Raw genomic sequence first — 19,362 nt, 5'->3', positions numbered from 1 at the left:
CCTTTCCAACACTACAATGCCTTCCCTACAACTGCCACTCCACCTTTTTTCCTTCCCGATCTTTTCTGAACACTTTGTATCCGTGAATATTAAGCACCCAGTCCTCACCATTTTTAAGTCACGTTTCTGATATGGACACCATCATATTCCCACATGGTTATTTTGCTTGTAACTCACCAATCTTGTTCATCACATTTTGTGCTTTCACATACATGCATTATAAACCAGTCTTTGTATTCCTCATAGCCCTTCTTAGTCTGCTCCTAATATACTACTTCCCTCTCTAGTACAATCTAACACTCTCACTTTATGCACCTTATTCCTCTTTACAGATTCTATATGCTGGTGCTCATCCCCCTGCCAATTTAGTTTAAACCCTCCCCACAAGGCCATTGGTCCCAATCCTGCTGAGGTGCAACCCGTCCTTTTTGAATAGGTGCTTCCTGCCCCCAAACTGGTCCCAATGCCCCAAGTCTTATACTCCAATCATTTTGTAATAAAGACAAACATACCATTTGCTTTTCTAATTGTTTGCTGTACTGGCATGTTAACTTTGTGATTCATGTACAGGGGCACCAAGCTCCCTCTGGATGCCAACGTTTCCCCAGATGTGATTGGTTCACTATTACCACCCTCCCACTTCACAAATTCACATAACTGGACATTAAGCAGTAAACTCCCAATGGTGCAGAAAGACCAATAATGCTGAACTAAATAGAATATGCAATGCAGGCCCAAACCTGATAACATTAACGCTTGTTGTCTTGATGAACTATTATCATGGCAATAGCTTCCAAAGCAAATACACCTTCTCATTTTTGGACTGTTTAATGTAGAAATCAATCCAATTCACAAGAAGCAGACATTAATCTTCCTCAGAAACTCCAATATGTAGCAAGTCAATTCATGTGTTAAGGATGCATCAGGTTAGAGCACATTTCTGATAAGTTTTATGGTGTGTTTCAGCTGTTCAAGAGCAACAGTAATAACTTTTTTAAAAAGCATGCTATCATTTGGGCCTACAAGCCCCGACAATATTACATTCTCACGTGACAGGATCGATGTTAAATATCATTTCAACAGCTCAAACATAGAAAACACTGAACTATTTAGTCAAAATAATCCAGCAAATCGGAGGAAATTGCGCTATGCCTCACCAAACCTGGAGCATTGGACCCTGTTGCTTTGTCACTTAAGACAAGGGAGATTTTGAATCCCAGGATTTACTGCATGAGACTGATCCCTGGGGGCAAAGGACTGAATTTGGAGAAAAGTCAGCAGAAACCTCAGCTTTTCACTGGAAATGGAAGACTAACATCTAAGGGTTCAGTAAGTGGAGGGGTGGAAATAGTCAAAGTAGCAAAGGGCAAATTAACTTTGATGTCAGGAGATTCATCACACAAAAGGAGTGTTTAATATTTAGAATGGACTTCCAGGTCAGGCAGTTGGCGCAAAATTTGCTGGAATGGTTTATGAAGCAGTTGGAGCCTGTGATGAATGGCATGTAGAATTGTTTTCTGGATGTATGAGTTAAGACGACCATTGGCCATCTTGCAGGAAACTTCATTACTCAAAAACAGTCGTGTCTTGATCTGTTCCTGTTCTCGGTGCTGACTGCTCTGGAGGAACCGTGCAGTACTCGGCACAACGGCTGTCAAGATACATGCTGGTCTGTTGGGTGCAAAATTAACAGTCACTTGGACAAATATGGATTCATTAAGGAAATCCAGCATTGATTTGTTAAGGACAAATTGTGTTTATCAAACGTGATTGAGCATTTTTGATGGGTTGAGAGGGTTAATGAGGGTGATGTGTTTGATGTAGTGTAAATGGCATTTGATAAAGTTCCACATAACAGGCTTGTCAGTAAAGTTAATGGCCATGGAATAAAAAAGATAGTGGCAGCATGGATACAAAGTTGGCTGAGTGACAAGAAACAGTGGTGAATGGTTATTTTTGGACTAGAGGATGGTATATAGCAGGCTTCCCCAGGGGTCAATGTTGGGACTCCTGCTTTTCTTCATCTACATTGACAGACTTGGGTATGCAGGGCACAATTTCAAAATTTGCAATGACATAAAACCTAGAAGTACTGTGAACTGTGAGGAGAATAATGATAGACTTCAGGAGGACATAGGCTGCTGGAGTGCTGGACAAGTGGCAGTTAAAATTGAATACACAGAAGTGCAATGAGACACACTTTGGGAGGAAAAATGAGAAGAGGCAATTTAAAAAAGGATACAACTTTAAAGGTGGTGCAGGAACAGACAGACCTAGGAGTATATGTGCACAAATCATTGAAGGTTGCAGGGCAAGTTGAGAAAGCAGTTAAAAGGCATACGAGATCATGGACTTTATAAATAAAGGCAGAGTACAAAAACAAGGAAATTATGGCAAACCTTTATAAAACACTGGTCTGGCCTCACTGGAGTACTTTAGGAAGGATGTGAAGGCATTAGAGAAGGTGCAGAAAAGATTTACAAGAATGGTTCCAGGGATGAGAGACTTCAGTTGCATATTGAGGTGGGAGAAGCTGGGTTTGCCGTCCTTAGAGAAAAGGAGGTTGAGAAGAGATTTCATAGACATTTTCAAAATCATGAGGGGTCTGGACAGAGTAGATATGGAGAAACTGTTTCCATTGGCAGAAGTGTCAAGAACCAGAAGACGCCAATTTAAGGTGGTGAATGGCAAAAGAACTAAAGGCAACACGAGGAAAAAACGTTTCTGCAGTGAGTGGTTAGAATCTGAATGCACTGCCTAAAAGTGTGGTGCATGCAGATTCAATCATGGCTTTCAAAAGGCTACTGGATAATAATCTGAAGAGAAAAAAGTTGCAGGTCAATGGGGTAAAGGCAAGGGAGTGGGACTAGGTGCATTGCTCTTGCAGAGAGCCAGCACAGATATGATGGGCCAAATGGTCGTCTTCTGTGCTGTAATTCTATGAAAATATTTGAACTTTGACTGACAAAAGTTAAGGTTGCAGCTGGAAATGAAGGGCTATATCCAGTGGTAGCTCACAGTCTTTCAACAAGAGGGCACAGTCTCGACAGAGCTGTTTAACCATTTCTGCTTCATCAATTCCTGATGCAGTACTACAGCAACGCGGGTGTGAAGAAGTGGTACTGGTTCCATGGTCATGATTTCCAATCTCACTGCTAGAGTTGCTGCTTTCACCTTTAGCAGCACTGCAGCTACTTGCCTCTGTCTGCTTCTCTGGTGTGGTGTCCAAGCCCATGTCCTCAATGTACTCAGTTACATCACTGACACTGGTTTCTTGGGGAGGTGCACTCAGATTTCTAAAAATAAGTTCCTCCTGCTGGGCAGCAACACCAAGGAGCTGGTTTACTTTTGCCAGGAGATTAGGATCACTTCCATTCAGGTGACACCATGACAGCAAGGCACTGCAGAAATAGAAAATATACTGTGTTTCACTTAGGGTATTTCATACTTACAGCATCTAACTTCCTATAAAAATAAAAGCATTACTAAGCAATAAAAGACAAGCTTCAGGTGCTAATAAATTATAAATAATTCACAATATATTTATATTAGAAATCTGGCATAGACCTGCATTTCTTAGTCACGATTTTGAGTCAGACTTTTTAAATCAACACTTAAATATGAAACTACTTATGTAAACTGCTCCCGGTAACACACTAGTTGCAAGCTGCAGCTAGCTAGCATTGCAGCTCCACTGACGCACTGTAAGCAATGCTTGGGAGATCTCTCAGCAAGATTGAGCTATATGAAAAAGATAAAGGGTAATGTTTCAATGTAATCTATCAGAACATCCTATCTAAACCAGTATTTTTTTTTCCCCTCTTCCAATTGCATTTTTCAAGATTTTGCTTTTATTGCAGATTTTCAGCAAAGTTTTCTTTTTAACAAGCAAATATTTATGTCCCTAAGAACCCTGGGAAACAGTTTACAACTGCTCAAACAGCATGGAATGAAGTTCAGAATTGGGGATGGGGGAAAAGAGAAGAGAAAATGGATAGATCAGATATAACTATTTCACACAAGGTGATGAATATTGTGAATAAATTGTTGATATTAACATTGCTGATGATCTCAGCCCAAGTTAAAAAGGGAGTTGGACAGGCATTTGGGACAAATCAATTGGAAGACATTAGTGAACAGTGTACTGCTTTTGAATTCTGGGGCCAGCCACATGAACTGAAATGGTTTATTCTAATCCTATACATTCCTATAGGCTACATATTATATACTACACAGCTATCAATAGAGAATATGTACTTCAGATTATCTATAAGCAATCTTCTGACCAACTTTACAGACATAAAACACTGAACTATGCCAGATTTATCAAGTCGCTCATTAGAACATCTGAAAAGAACAGCAATAAAAGTCCATTTGGAGAGTACTAGATAATACCAAGCCAGACATTGGAAGCTTATTTACTGCATTCGTGTTTCTATATTTTCAATACAAGACTTGAAATTTCTCTATTTTCTACAATTAATAGGGAGCAATAAACACCATTTTACAAAGATTCTTCAAACATTGGTAATTATAAATATCAAGGGAGATTGGCAGGTCACCAGAATCTGAAGAGAGAAATGATGGGCTAATGTTTTGGGCATGGTCACTTCAGAACTCTGACCAAGGATCTACATCCCAAATTTTAACCAGCCTTTTTTCCTTTTCATATGCCAATGGGAGAGTTGCGTATTTGCAGAATTGTGTGTTTTATTGAACATGATAAAATTAATTCAGATTGTAATCAGAGCTAGAATTGCACCATTGACAGGCTCAATCAGGTTAGAATGGATGCAATTAATGGATAACCATATGAGCTTTCAAAGTTATGATCATTAAGAGAGGAGAGACAGGGAATAATTATGAATCTGTAGTACAGCTAATGGCTCACCCTAACTATTTTCTTTTCCATGCTCCCATTAACTTGAGTTGTCAAAGCAGACGTCCATCCATTCTTCTTTCAGATCAACTCATCATCCAACCCCGTATTAGAGTATTCTGGTATCAAGAGCTTTTTTGTTATTCATTCACAGGATGTGGGCATCATTTACGAGGCCAAGTCTGCTTTAATGACATCAATTGTGAAGGCATGGGATATAGAAGCACTAGATAAAGTGCAAGATGTTTTTATAAAAAGATACCAGAACTGAGAGGGTACAACTATAAGGAAAGACTGATCAGGCTGGATCTCTTCTCTTTAGTACAGAGAAGACACAGGTGACCGGATAGACGTCTTTAAAATTATGAAGGGATCTGACAGGGTAGACCAAAAACATATCTCCATTGTGGGGGAATCCAAAACTAGGGATCATAATTATAAGATAGTCACCAATAAATCCAACAAAGAATACAGAGTAGTTAGAATGGGACTGGTCATTGAATAGCATAGATACATTTAAGGGAAAGGTAGATAAGTACAAGAGAAAGAAATAGAAGGATATGCTGGTAGGGTCTTAAGTTGGGTAGGAGACTCATGAACACAGATCAGTTGTGCCAACAGCCTGTTTCTGCGCTATAAATTCCATGTTCGTGCACTTTTGTCTTAAAAATGACATTGGTTGTAAGAATATGAACTATGTTCCGATTCATTTATCCATGCACATGTATCAATCAAGTATTTTGAAATCATACTGTCATATTTTTAAGATATTGTTATATATTATAGTTATATGAACTAGTGCAGATTTTTTCCTGGAAGGCACATGAACCAGAGAGAGTTCAGATTCCTGGAAATCATGTGGTCATCTCAGTCAGTGATAAGGATGATTCCTGGAAATCAGACAACCAATTCCTGTAAAACATGTGACCCCTTACCTCTCGAGAACAAAGGGACCAGTTAATGGATAGTGCTGCCCCTAGGTGTCACTTTAAGAAACCAATCAGAAAGTGATAACACGCACCAGAGACCAACTAAAAGAACTGGGGAGGGTCATTCGGTTGGTGGGTGGGGGTGGGGGGGGGGCAGATCTCCAAGAAAGGGTTAAAAGAGAATGCCAAGTTGCCTTTGGCACACTGTTTAACTGAAGAAAAAGGAGCAAGTATAATTTTGATACTTAATAAATTTTTAATTTATTGCAACTGAACTACTGCTTGCAACTGTTTTGTATTGTCCAAGAACGCAAATAAGGTTCAGAACTGCCCAGAACCTTTTAGAGTTGAGTGTAATTAGGTCACAGCTGCTGATAAGCACAGTGCAGTCTTCTGCTGTATGCTCACCTCAGAAGCCCTTTCATCTGTCCAGGAACCAACATCTTCTTCACACCCTCTTGGTAACCTTCATTGAAGCCACGCTGTAGGGTGGATTCTCGGCCAGCATTTAGCCCATCCCTATAACCTTCCTAGAAGGAAAGAATTGAAAGTTAGTGACTTAATGAGCAGCTGGCTGATCAGACTTTAAAAATGACAAGCCAGCTTCACTGCATCATGAACCCACAAAGGCTATACCCGCCACACAAATAAAAGCTATGAATTTTATTCCACTCATAGCAGGGTGTGAAAATGTAGTGGTTATATCAGACTAGTAATCCAGAGGATGCAAGTTTAAATCCCAACAAGACGACTGAGAATTTGACTTCAGTTTTCAAGGGACTGAATGGCCTGCTCAATTACTACCTGTTTTATGTAGTGCCGTTAAGCTAGTAAAATGTCCCAAGGCACTTTGAGAGTGTGAAGCATAATTTGACACAGACACATAAGGAGATATTAGGACAGATGACCAAAAGCATGGTCAGAGGTAGGTTTTAAGGAGCATCTTAAAAGCAGAGGTAGAAAGGCTTAGGGCAGGAATGCGAGAAATCATGTCCTAGGCAGCTGAAGGTACGGTTGCCAAAGGTGGAGCAGTTAAAAATCGGGATGCGTAACATGTCAGAATGGGAGGACTGCAGAGATCTCAAAGGGCTGGAGGAGGTTACAAACCTAGGGAGGGGTGTGGGAATGGAGGGATTTGAAAACAAGGATTAGAACTTTAAAGTTGAGGCATTGCTGGCCTGGGAGCCTATGCAGTCAGCAAGCACAGGGGGGGAAATGGATGAACAGGACTAAGCAGGAGTTAGGACACAGGCAGAGTTTTGGATAAGTTCAAGTTTATGGAGGAAAGAAGATAGAGGGCAACCAGGAGAACACTGGAATAGTCAAGTCTAGAGATAACAAAAGCACGGATGAGGGTTTCAGCAGATGAGCCAAGGCAATGGCAGAGACAGGTAATGTTAAGGAGGTGGACGCAGGCGATCCTGATGGAGCGGATGTGATCAGAAGTTTGTCTCAGTATCAAATAGGACGTCGAAGTTGCAAAAAATCTGGTTTTGCCTGGGACAGTGATCAGAGAGAAGAATGGAGTTGGTGGCTAGGGAACAGAGTTGTCGGTGGGGACCGAAGACAATGGCTTCTGTCTTACCAAATTTAGTTGGAGAAAACTTCAGCTCATCCAGGACTGAATGCCAGATATGCAGCAAGACAAATCAGAGACAGTGCAATAGTCAAGAGAGGTGGTGGTGAGGTAGAGCTTGGGGTCATCAATTTATATTTGGAATCTGATGTATTTTTGGAAGGTGTCGTGAAGGGCAGCATATAGATGAGATATATGGAGGACAAATGAATGGATCCTTGGAGAACTTCAGAGGTAATGGTGGGTGAGCAGGAAGAGAAGCCACTAATTCTCTAGCTATGACCGGACAGATAAGAATGAAACCACATGACAGCAGACCCACCCAACTGGAAGAAAGTTGAGGTTTTGGAGGAGGAGGATGATGATGTGGTGAACTATGTCAAAGGCTGTAGACAGGTCAAGAAGGATGTGGGATGGTTTACCATGGTCAGTCACCCAGCATGCCACTTGTAACTTTGATAAGGGCCACTCCAGCGATGCGGTAGGGCAGAAACCCGATTGGAGTGGTTCAAACATGGAGTCGTGGAAAGATAGGCATCGATGTTCAAGGACTTTGGAGCTGAAAGGGAGGTTGGACATCAGGCAATTGTTTGCCAGGATAGAGGGGTCAAGAGTGGGGTTGTTTTGAGAAGGGGTTGATGACAGCAGATTGAAGGGGAGGGGGCAGTACAGGACGAGAGGGAACAGTTAATATCAGCTAACTTGGGGACCAGGAAAGGAAGTTGGGTAGTTAGCAGTTTGGTGGGAAGAAGCTCCAGGGAGGAGGTGGATTTCATGAGGGCATACGGGGAGGTAGCAGATAAAGTAGAGAATTTGCAAGTTCAGAGCTAGGACAGGGGAACTTTGGAGGAAGTTTGGGTTGGTGGGCTAGAAGGGAGGGAAGAGGCAACTGAATGGATGGTCTCGATCTTGGCGACTAAGCCCATGAGCTCCTCACAAATGAAGGAGAGGGTGCAGGAGGCAGGGAAGAGGGGTTTAAGACAACAGTTCGTAGTGGAGAAAAGTCATCGTGGGTGGGGGCGCGTTATCTTTGTATTCCAGGATGATCCTGGAATAGGTGAGTAGTTTTGGCAGAGAAGAGCAGGATCCCATAGTGCTTTATGTGGTCCAGCCAGACCTGGTGATGAATGTCTAAACCAGTTGTCCACCATAAATGTTCAAGTCCATGGATTTGAAGGAGCAAAGATGAGGGCTGTACTCAAGAGAGTGACCAGGGATTGAGGGAGTAGTGGTTTTAGTGGGGACAAGGGCAAATGGTGGAGGTGATGGCATAATTGAGCAGGTCAGTAGCTGAACTGTCCTGGTCAACGAAGGGCCAAAGGCTAGTCAGTATGGAATTTGAAAGTGCAGTTTTAAGTAACTTGGGGAAGTTTCTTTTTCCTGGCGGGGCAGTGGTGGTGTAGTAGGGGAGTGGGGGGGGGGGGGGTGGCGTGCAGTGAGCACAGAAGGAAGTGGGATTGGGAGGGGAAAGGGATGCTCTTGAGATACATGAAAAAGAGAACTCATTTACAGAATAAGGCAAGTCTGGAAATTCTCACTAGATACACGTGAGGTACAAGAGGATTGGAGGTCTGCGAATGTTGTACCATTGTTTAACAAGGGGGCGAGGGATAGGCCAAATATGCGGGTCAGTTGGACCTTGGTGATGGGCAAATTATTAGAATCAATTCAGAGGGATAGGATAAACTGTCACTACGAAAGGCACGGATTAATCAAATAGTCAGCATGGATTTGTTAAGAGAAGGGCGTGTCTTACTAACAAGGAGGATTGGAGGAGGGTAGTGCAGTGGATGTGGTCTACATGGATTTTAGGAAGGCATTTGACAAGGTCCCACATGGCAGTCTGATCAGAAAAGTAAAAGCCTATGGGATACAGGAGAATGTGGCAAGTTGGATTCAAAATTGGCTCAGTGACAGGAAACAAAGGGTAACGGTCGACAGATGTTTTTGCAAATGGAAAGTGGTTTCCAGTGATGTACAGTGCTCAGTGTTTGGTCCTTTGCAGTTTGTGGTTTATGTCAGTGATTTGGACTTAAATGTAGGAGGCATGATTGGGAAATATGCTTATGACACAAAAATTGACCGTGTAGTTGATAGCGAAGAAGACAGCTGTAGACTCCAGAATGATATCAATCGTTTGGTTGAGTGGGTGGAAAAGTGGCAAATGGAATTCAATACAGGGAAGTGTGTGAGGTAATGCATGTGAGGAGGGCAAACAAAGCAAGGGAATACACAATAAATGGGAGGATATTGAGAGGGGTAGAGGAACAGAGCGACCTCAGGGTGCATATGCATTGATCTTTGAAGATGGCAGGGCATATTGAAAGAGTGGTTACCAAAGCATGTGGGTTCTTGGGCTTCATGAATAGAGGCATTGAGGACAAAAACAGGGGTTATGCTGCATCTTTACAACACTCCAGTTGGGCCCTAACTGGAGAATTGCATTCAGTTCTGGTCACCACACTTCAGACAGGATGCGAGGGTCCTTGAGGGTGCAGAGGAGATTAACCAGAGTTATTCCAGGGATGGAGGATTTTTGTTACAAGGCGAGGTTGGAAAAGCTGCGTTTGTTCTCCTTAGAACAAAAGGAGATTGACAGGAGATTTAATAGAAGTGTACAAGATTATGACAAGCTTAGATTAGACAGACAAGGAAAAACTAGTACCATTAACAAATGTTACAAGGACTAGCGGACACAGATAGAAGGTTTCGGGCAAGAGATGCAGGGAGAATGAGAAAGAACTTTTTAAAAAAAAAAATGCAGCAGGTGGTAAATGACCTGGAATTCGCTGCTCGCGAGTGGTGGAAGCTGAGACAATGAATGACTTCAAAAAGAAATTGAATGGCCACTTGAAGGAAACAGACTTCCAGAGCCATAGGGATTGAGCAGGGGAGTGGGACTAAGTGGATAGGAAGCCTCCTTCTGTGCTGTAAATTATTCTATGACTATGTTCAAATAGAGTAGTAGTAGTAGTGTAGTAGAATCGTACAGCATAGAAACAGGCCCTTCAGCCCACCATGCCGACCATAATGCCTATCTATACTAATCCCAACTGCCTGCATTAATTCCATATCCCTCTATACCTTGCTCATTCAAGTACCTGTCCAGATGCCTCTTAAATGTTGCTACTGTTCCTGCCCCCACCATCTCCTCTAGCAGCTCATTCTAGATACACACTACTTTGTGAGAAAAATTGACCCCTTTGAACCTCCTCCTTCTCACCTTAAATCTATGTCCTCTAGTTTTAGACACCCCTACCATGGGAAACAGACTCTGGCTATCTACCCTATCTATGCCTCGCAATTTTATATACCTCTATTATGTCCCCTCTCAGCCTCCTTCGCTCCAGAGAAGACAGATCCAGCCTATCCAATCTCTCTTTATAACTCAAGACCTCCAAACCAGGCAACATCCATGTGAATCTTTTCTGTACCCTCTCTAGCTTAATCACATCTTTCCTATAGTGCGGCGACCAGAACTGCACACAGTACTCCAAGTGCGGCCTAACCAACATTACGTACAACTGTAACACGACATCCCAACTCTCTCGTACTCAATGCCTCGGCCGATGAAGGCAAGCATGCCATACGCCTTCTTCACCACCCTGTCTACTTGTGTTGTCTCTTTCAGGGAACTATGTACTTGCACCCCAAGGTCTCTCTGCTCAACAACACTCCCCAGGGCCCTGCCATTCACTGTATATGTCCTGCCCTGGTTTAACTTCCCAAAACAAATCACTTCACACTTGGCTTCATTAAATTCCATTTGCCACTCCCTTGCCTACCTTCCCAGTTTATCTATATCCTGTTGTCACCTTAGACAACCTTCTTCATTATCCACTACATCACCAATTTTGGTGTCATCTGCAAACTTACTAATCATGCCCCCTACATTCACATCCAAGTCATTAATACATTATGACAAACAGAGGGCCCAGCACCGATCCCTGCAGCACACCACATGGTCACCGGCCTCCAATCAGAAAAAAAACCCTCCACTACCACCCTCTGCCTCCTGTCACCAAGCCAATTTTGTCTCCAATTGGCTAATAGTGCCATAGGGATATTTTAAATCTAACTGAAAGGGCAGATACAGCCAGAGCCCCATTCGAGTGGGCAGCACCTCCAAGACAGCATTCCCTCAGTACTGCACAGAAATGTCAGACTGGATTACATGATCCAATCCTGGAATCAGACTTGAACCCACAGCTTTTTAGCTCAAGGCATCAGGACAATCACAAAGCCAAGGCGGATAGTTAAATATTTTCCCTGGAGACAGGTGAGCATTTTGAAGGGAAATGACCCCAATACTTGTTTCTGTTTCAGGCAAAAACCATCTTCATATATCATGTAGGAAAGAGATGGCTTGATGCCAGTGCTATGCATACCCATGACCCTGTATCAACAAACACAGAGAGAGCTGGAGTAAATCATAACGAACAAAATACTGTGGATGCTGGAGATCTGAAATTAAAACTGCTGGAAATACTCAGCAAGTCAGACAACATCTGGTGAGAGAGAAACAAAGTAAACCTTTCAGGTCTCTGACCTCCCATTAGAATTGGAAAAAGTTGAGATGGAACAAATTTTAAACAGAGGCAGGGAAGGGGTGGGGGAGGGAAGAAAACAAAAGAAGTCTGAGATAGGGTGGAAGGCGAATGATGAAGTGATATTGCAAGGCAAGAAGAGATATTAATAGGACAAAGAAACAAAAGATGGGTCTAGAAAGACCTTCCATATTCTTCTCCCTCCTCTCCATTTGCTTAAAACGTTACATCTCTAACTTTTCCCAGTCGACGAACGGTCATTGATCTGAAACGTTCAGTCTCTCCACAGATGCTGCCAGATGTACTGAGCATTTCCAATATCCTAAACATCACACGAATTGTGCAACTTGGTCCCAAAGCAGATTCTGACCAACAGGGGGTTAACACACGCGCATGACGAGGCCGCGCACGCGCACAGAAGTCGGCCTCTTAGGCCCACGGCTCCACTCCCAACGGCCGCCGACTAACCGATCGGTTCCGTCAGCTCGGCCCTGTCCCCGGGTACCTTGAGCCGCTGCCCCATGCAGATGTTCCACTCATTCCTCGAGAGCCGCAATTCATCCGCCTCCTCGTCAAACACATCATCGTTATGACCCATGTTCAGCCGCCACATTGCACCGACCCATCCGCAACCCTACACCGCCAGACCAACGTCATCAGAACTTGATGTCGCGCGCGAGGCACCTGACAGGCGTGTTGGTTGCACACGTGCTCTGCCTGGAAGCGCATGACAGGGAAGTGTGGAATGTGCTGGGGAATCTAGCCATGCTGATATTGCAGGACGCTGAGCCTTTGCTCACTATTGCAACATGTACCCGTGGTACTCGTGATTAGGTGGCAATTCAAATTCCTGTTAAAGATGGACCAATAATTGTAAAAGTAACAGTGACCTGCCCCAGTGTCACCAATCGGGACTAAACACCAAGTGCTCAAAAACAAGAGGCATTTAAAAAATGTAGTCAAAACACAAGACCCGCAATGTTGTTACTCAAAAGCTAGTTAGAATGAAAAACAGGACAGAGGCACATTTCGTGCAGCTGTCTGCAAGAACAACTCACCTTGTCCCACTCCCCTAACTTTTCTCTGTAGCCCTGCAGAATGTTTCTCTTCAGATAATTATCCACTTCTCTTTTGAAGACCTCCCATTTACTGTTTAAAAAAAGCTTTTCTTCATGTTGGGGTTGCTTCTTTTGTCGATCACCTTAAATCGGTGTCCTTTGGTTCTGGATCCTTCTGCCAATGGGAACAGTTACTCCCTGAATACTCCATCCAGACCCCTCATGATTTTGAACACCTCTATCAAATTTCCTCTTAATGTTCTCTTCTCTGGGGAACAGACTCAGCTTCTCCAACCTTTCCATGTAACTTAAGTTCCTCATCCCTGGAACTCTTCTCATGAATCTTTTCAGAGCTTTCTGCCAGTTCAAACCCTGTCTCTACAATTTAAAACTCCAAGTTGGCCAGCAGGGTAGTAATGTGACTGGTATAACCACTTCTGGCTTTGTGTATTGGGTGAGTCAGGGAATGGTCCTTTGTCTACAAATACTGTTTGTTAATATGCAAAAATGTCTTTTCAGCCAGGGGGCTTAGCAACCTCTTGTATCAGGCCTTCTCTTCCCAGCAATAATTTGAAATTTAGAGACAAAATTAATATGCCTCATTGTTGGCTGGTGGGGGGCCTGCATGACACTACCCCGCAACCTCTGCTTCTACATCCCTTTAGAGTTGTACCCTTTAATTTATATTGTTATGACCAAGGCAGAAGGAGTGCACTGTTTATTCTAGTCCCACTTCTTCACAGGTCACAACATAGAACATAGAACATAGAAAAATACAGCACAGAACAGGCCCTTCGGCCCACGATGTTGTGCCGATCCTTTGTCCTCTGTCAAGGACAATTTAATCTATACCCCATCATTCTCCTTTATCCATATACCTATCTAAAAGCCGTTTGAAAGTCCCTAAAGTTTCTGACTCAACAACTTCCCCAGGCAAGGCATTCCATGCCCCTACCACTCTCTGGGTAAAGAACCTTCCCCTGACATCCCCCTTATATCTCCCACCCTTCACTTTAAATTTATGACCCCTTGTAACGCTTTGCTCCACCCGGGGAAAAAGTTTCTGACTGTCTACCCTATCTATTCCCCTGATCATCTTATAAACCTCTATCATGTCACCCCTCATCCTTCTCCGTTCTAATGAGAAGAGGCCTAGAATGTTCAGCCTTTCCTCGTAAGACTTATTCTCCATTCCAGGCAACATCCTGGTAAATCTCCTCTGCACCCTCTCCAAGGCTTCCACATCCTTCCTAAAATGAGGCGACCAGAACTGCACACAGTACTCCAAATGAGGCCTTACCAAGGTCCTGTACAGCTGCATCATCACCTCACGGCTCTTAAATTCAATCCCTCTGCTAATGAACGCTAACACCCCATATGCCTTTTTCACAGCCCTATCCACTTGAGTTGCAACTTTCAACGATCTATACACATAGACCCCAAGGTCTCTCTGCTCCTCCACATGCCCAAGAACCCTACCGTTAACCCAGTATTTTGCATTCGTGTTTGTCCTTCCAAAATGGACGACCTCACACTTTTCAGGGTTAAACTCCATCTGCCACTTTTCAGCCCAGCACTGCAACCTATCCAAGTCCCTTTGCAGACGACAATAGCCCTCCTCGGTATCCACAACTCCACCAACCTTTGTATCATCTGCAAATTTACTGACCCACCCTTCGACTTCCTCATCCAAGTCGTTAATAAAAATCACAAACAGGAGAGGACCCAGAACTGATCCCTGTGGCACGCCACTGGTAACTGGGCTCCAGGCTGAGTATTTACCATCTAAGACCACTCTCTGCCTTCTATCAGTTAGCCAATTCTTAATCCAACTGGCCACATTCCCCACTATCCCATGCCTCCTGACTTTCTCCATAAGTCTACCATGGGGGACCTTATCAAATGCCTTACTAAAATCCATGTACACCACATCCACTGGTTTACCCTCATCCACTTGCTTGGTCACCTGCTCAAAGAATTCAATCAGGCTTGTGAGGCAAGACCTACCCCTCACAAAACCGTGCTGACTGTCCCGAATCAAGCAGTGTCTTTCCAGATGCTCAGAAATCCTATCCCTCAGCACCTTTTCCATCAACTTGCCTACCACCGAAGTAAGACTAACTGGCCTGTAATTCCCAGGGTTGTTCCTATTCCCTTTCTTGAACAGGGGCACAACATTTGCCACCCTCCAATCACCTGGTACCACCCCCGTCAACAGAGAAGATGAAAAGATCATTGCCAGCGGCTCTGCAATTTCATCCCTTGCTTCCCATAACATCCTTGGATATACCCCGTCAGGCCCGGGAGACTTGTCTATCTTCAAGTTATTTTCCCACTTACCGATATCGTCCATGATGTAATCTATCTTTCCCCAGAATAAACACACCAACCAGGTTTCTTTAATAAACACCAGCCTGTTTATGTCCTCTTGAAGTCTATCACTATCTCCCTCAGTTCACAATACTTCCAAGTTTTGTGTCATTCACAAATTTTGAAATTGTCAAGGACATTCACATATATCAAGAATAGCAGGGGTCCCAGCACCGATCCCCCTGTGGAACCCCACTACATACCTTCCTCCAGTCTGAAAAACAACTGTTCAGACCTGTTTCTGTTTCCTGTCACTCAGTCAATTTCATATCCATGCTGCTCCTGTTCCTTTTATTGCATGGGCTCTAAGCTTGCAGACAAGTCTGTTATGTGGTACTTTATCAAATGCCTTTTTGGAAGTTCATGTACTCCACATCAACCCTCTGTTACCTCATCAAAAAACTCAAGCAATTTAGTTAAACACAATTTGCCTTTAACAAATCCGTGCTGGCTTTCCTTAATTAATCCACATTTGTCTAAGTGACTATTAATTTTGTCCCAACCTGTCGTTGTGAAAAGCTTTCCCACCACTGAGGTTAAATGGACTGGCTGTAGTTGCTGGGCTTGTCCTTACACCCTTTTTGAACAAGGAATATAACATTTGAAATTCTCCAGCCCTCTGGCATCACACCTGTATCTAAGGAGAATTGGAAGATTATGGCCAGTGCTCCTGCAATTTCCACCCTTCCTTCCCTAAGTATCCATTGTCATGCCCAGTAAAGACATATCATATTCTTACTTGTAAGATACAAACTTTATTCAAGGTGGTCTCTTTAATATTGACTTTACCTTAAAAAAAGTGGATAATGATGAAAAATACTGCTTTCAGCATGGTGGGTGGATTTACTTAGGGCTGATGGCAGGGTGTCAGCCACCTTGATGTTCTCGATGTTTAAATCCGGTGTCCCTTACCAGACTCACTCATTGTCAACTATGACAAGGGAAATACCACAGCTCCATGTCAGGGGGTTTAATAGATTGATTCTCCCTCCCGGTTACTCGATCACAGTTTGCTTTTACTCAGTGTTACGCTCACGTAAAGTGCAGCAATTGAAAATACAAGAACTCAACCTGAAGAGTTATAAAAATGGACTTTTTAAAAAAGTGGACAATGTGCTTCAAATTGGCCATGGAAGGTCAAAAGACCTAGCCTTACTAACAATCTTACTGTTTGGCAAGGACAGAAGGATACATTCCAAAGCCAGGAGGTATCAATTACACCCATCCTGAGCCCATCAAGAGGCATTTTTGAATTGAATGGGTTCTTCTGAAACAAAGAAGTTGCGAAGTAGCCACATCCTGAGCCACTGTCAGTCACCACAGGGAGGAAGATCCATGTCTCCCAACAGATGCAAGATGTGAACGACTTTTAGCTTAAAAGTAGCTCTCTGGAGAGAGAAAGAGAATCAAGACAAACATCCCCAAATCCTGTCCAGCTGATAGCTGGGAGAAAATCCAGCAAGCCAAAAAGAAGGTGCCCTGCTGTGAATTCTACACTTCAGCTTGTGTAACAGAGAACTGAAAGTGATCCCCTGTCTTCAGACTGAAAATTCAACCAACAGAAATCTACAAACAACTCAGACTTGCAACTTTAATGAGAAATTAACCTCTGAGAAGATTCAACAGATTTACCATGAACCCCGAAAACCTACCTCACTTCAAACCACTTACTCCTTTTCCTCTCTATCTGTCTCTTATGTGGGCGTGTGCACGAGTGAATGCGTGAATGGATGCAATTGCGACAATTTCGGGATAATGCATATTGCTCAATAAATAATTAATCTTCTATTTTAAACCTGCAAGAAAATCTGTCGCTGTCTGTTTCTTTGACAAATAAAACAAAAGGGGTAAAAACCCTAGTAACAAAAATACCTGCTGTGGTCAGTTGGGAGTAGAACAGTGCGGACCATGCACATCCCTCACCACATGGCCGTAACAGCAGAGTCTTCCCTCTGTGAAATTGAGTTCTGTTTTTTGCCTGAAATCTACCTCATAACTTAGTCATAGATCTGGTAAATGGAAGAGAGGGAATCTTTCTACTACATATCCAGGAGTTCAGATCTCCACGTCTTGATAGCATTATTGCTCAGCACCAGCAAAACGTTTTGCATTAAATAAACCAATAATAATAAATATATATATATATATATATATGTTAAATGGTATAACTAATTTCTTATACAGAAAAAATCCTTGTGTTACGGGACTCTGTAGAATATTTATAACACGGGGCGGGGGCTGGGGGGTTGGGGGGGAGCGCTCAGAAGCAAAAAGGTTGAGAACCGTTGCCCTAGGGCACCACATATATGAAACAAACAATAGTAACTATATACAATATAGTGACATTATGCAAATACTAATTAAAATATAATGCAATTCTGAGTGTCAATTATCACCTCTGTATCCTGAGGTGCCAATTGGCTGCAGAACATGTTAAAGGTAGGAATTGAATCACTGAAACGTTGCATTAAAATCAAAATCCTGGAACTGCCTTCCTAACAGCACTGTGGGTATACCTACCCAACAGTTCAAGAAGGCAGCTCACCACCACCTTAAGGGCAATTAGGGATGGGCAATAAATGCTGGGCTAGCATGACACCCACATCCCATGCACGAATAAAAAAAAATATTAAATTTGTAATGAGGTTGGAATAGATGCAGGATAAACTACAAATAGCACCTTAAATTGCCATGCTTCCAAGAGCAATTAGACAGTTATTGCGAAGACTACTGGTTTGGAGTTTTCACAGAATCACACAATGTGATTCCCAACAACCAGCAAAAATCCCAGAATCCCAAACTACTAATAATGGTGTTTGACATAATCTGAGTAAACCAATGGTCCTAGTTATTGGGAATAACAGCCCCATTGAATATGGTATGGAACCCCATCATTTTATAGAAAAAATAATGGAACGATGGAATATGACACCCTGAAATATCAGGGAAGAAAGGAGTTCCATGTAATACAAATGGAATTTGACCTACTCAGTCACTGGAAACCAATGGCATTGCATATTGCCAAAAAAGGAGATTTATGGCATGCATTAATATTAAAGATGCTACAATCAAATGTGAAAGACTAAAGACACCTTTTTGATTCTGCCAAATAATTTACCAGTCTTGAAAACTTAATACACAGCACAAGCTATGTTGTAAAAATGTGCTCAATATTTGAGCAGTGTGAACTTTATGCCTGGTACAGTAGCTTCAATCCGGATTCATTTTTTTTAAATTTCCAAAATATACTTTATTCATAAAAATCTGTAAAAATTACATTCCCAAACAGTTAAAAACAGCATCAAGTCAAAAAATACAAACAGTGCAAAGGTGATCAGTTTCCTTCTGTACAATCATGAGTTGCCTCACAACCTTTCCATTTCATTGTCATGCCATATACATTTTTACATTTACAGCACACAAAATTTTCCCGATACAGTTCGAGGGGTTTCCCATGGAACCAGTCCTGGACCTTGGAATGTGCCAGTCTGCATCATTCGGTGGTGGACAACTCTTTGCGCTGGAAGACCAGCAAGTTTCGGGCAGACCAAAGGGCGTCTTTCACCGAATTGATAGTCCTCCAGCAGCAGTTGATGTTTGTCTCGGTGTGCGTCCCTGGGAACAGCCCGTAGAGCACAGACTCCTGTGTTACAGAGCTGCTTGGGATGAACCTCGACAAAAACCACTGCATCTCTTTCCACACCTGCTTTGCAAAGACACATTCCAGGAGTAGGTGGGCAACCGTCTCTTCCCCACCACAGCCACCGCGAGGGCATTATGCAGAGGGGGCGAGACTTCGGGCGTGCATGAAGGATCTGACGGGGAGGGCCCTTCTCACCACCAGCCAAGCTACATCTTGGTGCTTGTTTGAAAGTTCTGGCGATGAGGCATTCCGCCAAATGACTTTGACGGTCTGCTCGGGGAACCATCCGACAGGATCCACCGTCTCCTTTTCCTGTAGGGCCTTGAGAACATTACATGCAGACCACTGCCTGATGGATCG

The 19,362-nt window shown here is 43.0% G+C and overlaps 1 protein-coding gene across 2 annotated transcripts; it reads right to left on the bottom strand.

The window, feature by feature from the left end:
• Positions 1-809: 809 nt before the first annotated feature.
• otulina (OTU deubiquitinase with linear linkage specificity a) lies at positions 810-12,610 on the bottom strand. Of its 2 annotated transcripts, XM_068032229.1 has the most exons (4): positions 12,437-12,606; positions 6,217-6,338; positions 3,200-3,401; positions 810-1,671 (listed from the first exon to the last, which is right to left on the bottom strand). In XM_068032229.1, exons 1-4 carry the CDS (start codon positions 12,542-12,544, stop codon positions 1,567-1,569), a joined length of 537 nt encoding a protein of 178 aa, XP_067888330.1. In that variant the 5' UTR covers positions 12,545-12,606; the 3' UTR covers positions 810-1,566. The 2 variants fall into 2 exon arrangements, with proteins under 2 accessions (XP_067888330.1, XP_067888329.1); XM_068032228.1 differs by having other exon boundaries at positions 1,583-3,401; positions 12,437-12,610.
• Positions 12,611-19,362: the final 6,752 nt, after the last annotated feature.

The sequence above is a fragment of the Heterodontus francisci genome, chromosome 5 (assembly GCF_036365525.1).
Source record: "Heterodontus francisci isolate sHetFra1 chromosome 5, sHetFra1.hap1, whole genome shotgun sequence".
Classification (NCBI taxonomy): domain Eukaryota; kingdom Metazoa; phylum Chordata; class Chondrichthyes; order Heterodontiformes; family Heterodontidae; genus Heterodontus; species Heterodontus francisci.
Note: the sequence above shows the minus strand (reverse complement) of the source record. Positions and strands in the feature narration are given on the sequence as shown.